Source organism: Anabas testudineus, chromosome 7 (genome assembly GCF_900324465.2).
Source record: "Anabas testudineus chromosome 7, fAnaTes1.2, whole genome shotgun sequence".
Taxonomy (NCBI): Eukaryota; Metazoa; Chordata; class Actinopteri; order Anabantiformes; family Anabantidae; genus Anabas; species Anabas testudineus.
This window is the reverse complement of record NC_046616.1, coordinates 2,947,767-2,956,388: the sequence shown is the minus strand read 5'-3', so window position 1 is coordinate 2,956,388 and position 8,622 is coordinate 2,947,767. Positions and strand designations below refer to the sequence as shown.

General features: G+C 37.9%; 2 protein-coding genes across 2 annotated transcripts; both read left to right on the top strand.

Annotated features, from left to right (window-relative positions):
- The first annotated feature begins 206 nt into the window (after positions 1 to 206).
- On the top strand, positions 207 to 1,330 carry LOC113167852 (trace amine-associated receptor 13c-like). The gene is made up of 2 exons (XM_026368748.1): positions 207 to 379; positions 520 to 1,330. The coding sequence occupies exons 1-2, from the start codon at positions 207 to 209 to the stop codon at positions 1,328 to 1,330; spliced, it is 984 nt and encodes a 327-aa protein (XP_026224533.1).
- Positions 1,331 to 7,523: 6,193 nt separating this feature from the next.
- Positions 7,524 to 8,351, top strand: LOC113167107 (trace amine-associated receptor 13c-like). The gene has a single exon (XM_026367500.1). The coding sequence runs from the start codon at positions 7,524 to 7,526 to the stop codon at positions 8,349 to 8,351; it is 828 nt and encodes a 275-aa protein (XP_026223285.1).
- The last annotated feature ends 271 nt before the right edge of the window (positions 8,352 to 8,622 follow it).

The following is an 8,622-nucleotide window of genomic DNA, read 5'->3' as shown; positions in this document are numbered from 1 at the left end:
TGATTCAATCTAAACAAACTCCCACTATGATTCACAGGATGATGGAGGCAGATCGTTGTTTGAGGGAGGGACTGAAAGACAGGAGGTGAAAAAGGTGGAGGGGGAGAGAGAGAGAGACAGGCATAAATTACCTGTATGACACTGAGTTTTGAGCTCAGAAGGCTGTAAATGTTACACAGCTTCTTCTCCGCCTCCGCTCTCTGATGATGGAGACACTGGAGGAACCTGAACTCTGCTTTCCACAACTCCTCAACACCTCTTGCAGGAAATATGCACGTCCTCATTCTGAGGCAATGCTTATTTATGTTACACTGTCCTCCATCTCTCTGCTCACTGTGTCTCTCAACCTGCTGGTCATCATCTCCATCTCCCACTTCAGGCAGAGATACATGTTTTGGCTTTGATAATAAGATGTTGTAGTGAGTTGGATTGAAAAACTTGAGAATTACATTGTGGTGTTTTAGTAATAATGTTTTGGGTGTTTTTAATATTCACAGTGATGATTTTCTCTCCCTCCAGGCAGCTCCACACTCCCACCAACCTCCTCCTTCTCTCTCTGGCTGTCTCAGACTTCCTTGTGGGTCTCATTGTGATACCTTTTCAAATCCTGTTAACAGAGCCATGTTGGTTCCTGGGTGACATGGTGTGCATTCTGTATTTTTTTGTACCATATATCACTGTCAATGCCTCAGTAGTGAACATGGTGCTGATATCAGTCGATCGTTATGTTGCTATCTGTGACCCTCTGCATTACTCTACTAAAATAACACAAAAGAGAGCTAGAATCTCTGTTCTCCTGTGTTGGGTTTACTGTGTTTTTTACAGCTTCATGATTTTATATGATAACCTGAAACTGCCAGGCAGGTATAACTCCTGCTTTGGAGAATGTGTGATTATTATAATGGGAGCTGTTGATCTTGTCTTAGGTTTTGTTGTCCCTATTTCAGCCATCATCATTCTGTATGTAAGAGTGTTTGTAGTTGCTGTGTCTCAGGCTCGTTCCATGCGCTCCCACATTGCAGCTGTCAAACTGCAGCGTTCAGTGACTGTAACTGTGAAGAAATCAGAGCTGAAAGCAGCCAGGACTCTTGGTGTGGTTGTTGCTGTGTTTCTCATGTGTTACTGTCCACCTTACTGTGTGGCGCTCTCGGGCTATGATCTCACGATTGGTACTTCAACCAATGATTTCTTAGTTTTTCTACTTTTATCAAACTCCTGTTTAAATCCTATGATCTACGCCTTTATTTATGCATGGTTTAGAAAATCTGTCAAACTCATTGTTACACTGAAGATTTTGCAGCCTAATTCCTCTGAGGCCAGTGTACTGTAGAGAGAAATCATGGAGTAACTCAACAGACACACATAACCTTTTCTGTGAAGAGGGAAATATGATACTGTGTGCTAAATAATCAGGACTAGTGAAATGTTGTGCTTCTTATCTTGTGCTGTGGGTCTATTTCTGTCTGTTGTAACTTTCCTCATAGTATCTTGTAGCTCAGATGCAGATTGATGAAGAATAAGATCTTTGGTTTTCTTACCATCATCTTTGTCGTGATCACTTCAATCAAAAGGAACTCTATTTTATTATTGTATTTATTCAGTGTTGCATTATTTTAGTATCATACATTCTTATTTAATTTAAGTCATTTAGATTCAATAGAGTCAAGATCTATACTTTGCATTTTGTCCTATTTTCCAGGACTTCTTGCATTTTATTGCCAGCAGCAATGATCATGAGCTGTGGTACATATATAATTATATAAATTATATATATATTTTTTATTATATAGACAATAAATGAATTATACCCTATTGACACAGAGACTTGAGTCTAAGGGAATATCAAATGTCATTTAACAACTCAGTGCAATCTTAGTGTGTGTTTTTTTTTATTAATTTTGAAGGATCTAGGCAATATCCTTTACAGATATGAGAAATCTGAAATGAAGGTAGATACAGTCTGCTAATAAAAAACAAATAACCTTGAATTTCACAAAATAATAAAACATCAACACTGCATTAGTGCAATATGACCAATTAACTTTAAAAAAGTTATATTTCTCTGCATCAAAAAAAGGACAGACTTAACTTTTTCACTGTAAATTTTAGTTTAGTACAAAATCTCTCAAAAGTAAAATCAAAGCATGTGTTGCAATCAAACCACATAACAACATAAAGAAATAAAGTCCCTTTGTGGACGAATATCAGATGCCTGTGTTACTTCAAGTTTTGCAGTCTAAAATAACCTTTTGAAAAAATAGTAAAGTTTGAGTGGCTCTGAAAGTTTTTAAAACAGGAATTTCCACTTTAGTTTAAACTCTGAGTAACAAACCTAACCAAGAAGAGGACACACAGTAACCAACATCCACTTCTCTTCCCTCTTCCCCAGTCCTCTCCTTTCACACCCTCCTTCTCCCTTTACTCCTTCCTTCTAGTCTTTTCTCTGTCTTTCTCTTTTGTTCTTTCTTTGGTCTCCGTGTGTGCTGTGTTATTGGAGCTTGTAACATAGTAAGGCAATGTCATGAAGGACAGCAAGCATGTCTGCGTGCTATCAGGTCAGGCTCACCCTTTCTTGTCATAGTGTTCTCAGCATCTGAAAAGAGGTACAGAGATGGGTCGGGTAAAATATGACCAGAATAGTCCCGGTGGGGCAGCATCCACAATTGGAGTGTGCTTTCACACATTTTATTTGACTCCCTATGGTCAAAGCTATTAACCAGCATTTTCCTTTTCTGGTTCTCTAATAAAAGATCAAATGCATCAAAAGGTGCTTCAGGCTAGAAATTCTACCTCACAGTCTCCAATTCAGCAGATGTAATTCCTGCTGTTTGGGAAAGTTGAGTTACTTAACACTGGTAATGGTGTGCCACAGGGGTCAATCATTGGGCCTCTACACTTTACTCTACTTTACATTTTACATATAAAAGTATATAGTATATTTTATACATTTTTATGCTGATGATAAAAGATTACATGGCTCAGATTCCCATCAAATTTAGGTTTTTGATGTCCTTTGAATTGCACCTCTTGATGAACTTGTTCTCAATGTTGAAAAGTTCACAGTTTTCCACACATCTAATATTATTGCCAACACCTTTGGGATAAAAGTAGTAAATGGAACCAACAAATGTCTTGCTAAGTCTTATATGAGTATCAATAGCTCAGGGGGTAGAGAAGTCACCTACAAACCCCAAGATCAGTGGTTCCTCCTGGCTACTTGCTGAGGTGCCTTGGAGAGACACCGAAACGCTGTAGTAGTGCCGACTCAGTCTGGCAGCTGTCGAAAATGAATTTCCCCAAGGGGATCAATAAGTTATACATTATTAATACAAATATTATTTGACTAAAAGGTAGACTGACATTTAAAATCCAAACCTAAAGTTTGACTTAGAAATACTTGATATGTCTTTCTACATTAATGGTGCCTTTCCAGATGTGCAGGCTTCCCATTCCATAGGCATTAATACACCACCATACTATAAGAGATGCAGGCTTTTGAGCACTAATAACAAGCCTTAAAGTGCTTCCTCTCTTCAGTCTGAAAGACATGGCGCCTGTCGTTTCCAAAAAGAATGTCCAATTCAATTTATCTGACCACAGAAGAGTATTCCACTTTGCCAAAAAATGTTTGGCCCACAGAAGTTGACAGTGACACTCTGCACTATAAAATTTAAACTCTCATTTTTCAATCATTCCTGTTTTTACTGCAGTGTCCAAAAATTGCAGGCATAAAAAAATGCTTTTCAGATTTGTTCCCTGCAAACTCCCAACTTTTGAAATGTGTTGCAATTGTACATTAACTGTCTATATTCTCAGTTTAAACATGTCATTTATTTTCTATTTTTAATTGTGAATAGAACATGGGTGTATGACATTTGCACATCATTGCTTTTGTTTTAATTTAGATTTTACACATCATCCCAACTTTTTGGATTTGGGAATTTAGGTTTTTATCAACATATAAGCAACATTTTAATATATTCAAATATATGTTTTAGAGAGCAGATACAGATTAAGGTTATGATACACAACATAAGAGAGAAAGCTATGTATTTAAGGGAGGGATTGAAAGACAGGAGAGAAAAACAACAGTTTGACACAGAGGTTTGTTTGGAGAGCTGTAAATGTTACACAGCTTCTCATCTCCACCTCCTCTCTCTGATGATGGAGACACTCGAGGAAGCTGAGCTCTGCTTTCCACAACTCTTCAACACCTCTTGCAAGAAATATGCACGGCCTCATGCTGAGGCAATGCTCATTTATGTTGTACTGTCCTCTACCTCTCTGCTCACTGCATTTCTCAACCTGTTGGTCATCATCTCCATCTCCCACTTCAGGCAGAGACCAATGTTTTGGCATTGATAATGTGTTGTTGTAGTGAGTTGCTTTGAAAAACATGACTTTGGAGCATTTTGATGTTTTGACTGAGAAACAATGTTGACAACAATCCCATGTGTTAATAAGAGTCAATGTTGTTAAATAAATCTATTTTTATTACTATCAGCATAAAACATTTGTTACTACTATTAGTAATAATAGTAGTAGTAGTAAGTAATAATGATTTGGGTGTTTATAATATTCATAGTAATAATATTTTCTTGCTTCAGGCAGCTCCACACCACAACCAACCTCCTCCTTCTCTCCTTGGCTGTCTCAGACTTCCTTGTGGGTCTCATCGTGATGCCGTTTCAAATCTTCTTAATAGAACCCTGCTGGTTTCTGGGTGACCTGGTGTGTGTTCTGTTTTACTTCATACACTTTACTACTGTTGCAGCCTCAACAGTAAACATGGTGGTGATATCAGTTGATTGTTATGTTGCTTTCTGTGACCCTCTGTATTACTTTACTAAAATCACTCAAAAGAAAGTTAGAGCTCGTGTTCTCCTGTGTTGGGTTTACTCTGTTTTCTACAGCTTCCTGTTTTTATTTGACAACCTGAAACAACCAGGCAGGTATAACTCCTGTTATGGAGAATGTGCAATTAATATATATGGAGCTGAAGATCTTTTCTTGGGTTTTATCATCCCAGTTAGAACCTCAAATTACTTGTCATTAAAATGTAAATTAAATAAAAATGTATAGCTCTGTTGAGCCTTGTATCCCCTTAACTCTTAGCAGCCATAATTTCATGATTTTTTTTACAAATAAAGTGATGACTTAATCAGCATGTTAGTATAGAGGTAAGAGTAGGGGTCCTTAGGCAAGACATGCTTATGCTTACCCTGCCTACTCTTGTAAGTCGCCTTGGATAAAAGCGTCTACCAAATGATTAATTGTAAATGTAAATGTGATCAGATCCTCTCTGCACAACATGGATGGTCTCATTTGTACAACTCCATATTTGTTTGTAAGACCACACTCGTAAATCTGTATTCATTTCAGTAATTAATTCCTCTAAACAATCAACATGTGTCTTAGACCCGATCCCGGCTAGACTCCTCAAAGATGTCTTACCTTTGATCAGCACGTCCATACTAGATATCTTTACAAATAGGCTACATACCACAGGCTTTTAAGGTTGCTGTAGTCAAACCCCTACTCAAAAAGCCTACTCTGGACTCAGGGGTTTTAGTGAATTATAGACCAATATCCAATCTGCCCTTTATCTCAAAAATTCTTGAAAAGGTAGTTTCTAAGCAATTATATGACCACCTGCACAGTAATAACTTGTATGAAGATTTCCAGTCAGGATTTAGAGTACAGAAACAGCACTGGTAAAGGTTACTAATGATCTTCTATTGGCATTAGACAATGGTCTACTCTCTATACTCATCTTGTTAGATCTTAGTGCTGCATTTGATGCTATAGATTGATTTATGGCACAGATTGGAACATTTCATGGGGATTAAAGGTACAGCACTAGGCTGGTTTGAATCATATCTATCAGATAAATTTCAGTTTTTACATGTTAATGATGAGTCTTCCATGCATAGTTGATAGTTTGTTATTGATGACGTTCTTGATGCTTCTAATATTCACAGTTATGACATTGTCTCACTTCAGGCAGCTCCACACTCCCACCAACCTCATCCTTCTCTCTCTGGCTGTCTCAGACTTCCTTGTGGGACTCTTTGTGATGCCGTTTCTCATGTGTTACTGTCCATATTATTGTGTCTCTCTTTCTGGTTATGAGCTCACATTTAGCTCTTCAAAGGATTTCATTATATTTATAGTATTTTTTAACTCCTGTCTAAACCCTGTGATCTATGCCTTCCTCTATCCCTGGTTTAGAAAATCTGTTAAACTCATTGTTACACTTCAGATACTGTGGCCTCACTCCTGCCAAACCAATGTAATGTAGAGAGCAACTGTGGTAAGTGAACAAACCCTTTTTTTTCTTCGCAGAAAGTCATCCCAGCAGTTATCTTCTGCTAAAGTTATCTTTTTTCCACACTGTCATTTTCTACTTTGTTTGGATTTGCCAGAGTCATTCTTTATAATTTTGTGAGATATTGACTTTACTAATTGCCTTGATTATTATTATTATTATTATTTTATTATTTTGTGGTTTGTAATTCATAAACAGTGTGCTTCAAAGTTTAACCTGTAGTTCACACTCAAGATTTTGCAGCCTGATTACTGTGAGACCAGTCTACCGTGGAGAGAAATCATGGAGCAACTCAGGAGAGACACCTAACCTAACTAACTCCCTGTTGTTTTTTGTCTCTTAGTCCATTAGCTTAATCTGACTTTTTTTAACAGATGTAATTCCTGCTGTTTGGAAAAATTGAGTGACTTACCACCAGGAATGGGTCAATCATTGAGACTCTACACTTTTCACATAAAAGTATGACACATTTTAAAACAAAAATATTTTATCAATTTTTCTGCTGATGACAAACGGTTATGTGGCTCAGGTTCCCATCAAATTCAGGTTTTTTGATGTCTTTTAAATGGAGACACTTAATGCATTTCTTCTCAGTGTGGAGAAGACCAAGTTTGCTTATTTTAGATTTGTTCCTTGGACAAATAGATTTATCCCGATTCTCTTCTTTTGTGTTTTTCATTATTGTAACTAGTCAAAAACTAAGAATGACTTAGTTTAATGTAACATGTTGCATAAGAGTGAAAAGAAGTTTCATCAGGAGACATATGAAGAGCATGACATACAGCATGAGGGAGGAGGAAGATCATTGTGAAAGATACTGAACAACTGCAGAGGAGGGAGGAGGGAGGAGGGAGGAGGGTGAGGTGAGAGATAAAACAACTGTGCGATAACGAGTTTTGCTCAGAAAGCTGTATGAGTTCAACAGCTTCTCTTCTCCTCCTCTCTCTGATGATGGAGGCAACAGAGGAAGCTGAACTCTGCTTTCCACAGCTGCTCAACACCTCCTGCAAGAAGCGCACACGTCCTCACTCTGAAGATATGATCATTTACACTCTGCTGTCCTCCATCTCTCTGTTCACTGTGTTTCTCAACCTGCTGGTCATCATCTCCCTGTCTCACTTCAGGCACAGATAAATGTTTTAACTTTGATAGTTTGTTATTGATGACGTTCTTGATGCTTCTAATATTCACAGTTATGATATTGTCTCACTTCAGGCAGCTCCACACTCCCACCAACCTCCTCCTTCTCTCTCTGGCTGTCTCAGACTTCCTTGTGGGTCTCATCGTGATGCCGTTTCAAATCCTATTTAAAGAACCCTGCTGGCTACTGGGTGACCTGGTGTGTGTTTTGTGTAATGTTGTACCTTGTATCACTGTCTCTGCCTCAGTAGTAAGCATGGTCCTTATTTCAGTCGACCGTTATGTTGCTATCTGTGACCCTCTGAATTACCCCTCTAAAGTGACACAAAAGAGAGTCAGAATCTGTGTTCTCCTGTGTTGGATTTCTTGTACTTTCTACAGCTTTATGATTTTATTTGACAACCTGGTACAACCAGGCAAGTATAACTACTGCTATGGACAATGTGTCATTATTATAATTGGAGTTGTGGACCTTGTAGTAAGTTTTATCATCCCCATTTCATCCATCATCATTCTGTATATGAGAGTGTTTGTAGTTGCTGTGTCTCAGGCTCGTTCCATGCGCTCCCACATTGCAGCTGTCAAACTGCAGCGTTCAGTGACTGTAACTGTGAAGAAATCAGAGCTGAAAGCAGCCAGGACTCTTGGAGTGGTTGTTGCTGTGTTTCTTATGTGTTACTGTCCATATTATTGTGTCTCTCTTTCTGGTTATGAGCTTACGTTTAGCTCTTCAAAGGATTTCATTATATTTATAGTATTTTTTAACTCCTGTCTAAACCCTGTGATCTATGCCTTCCTCTATCCCTGGTTTAGAAAATCTGTTAAACTCATTGTTACCCTTCAGATACTGCAGTCTCACTCCTGTGAGACCAACGTACTGTAGAGAGAAACTGTGGTAACTGAACAAACCCTTTTCCTCACAGAAAGCAGAAAGTCATCCCAGCAGTGATCTTCTGTTCAAGTTATCTTTTTTCCACAATGTCACTTTCTACTTTGTTTGGATTTGTTCAGTCATTCTTTATAATTTTGTGAGATATTCACTTTACTAATTGCCTTGATTATTATTTTTTTTTTATTATTATTTTGTGGTTTGTAATTCATAAACAGTGTGCTTCAAACTTTAACCTGTAGTTCACACTCAAGATTTTGCAGCC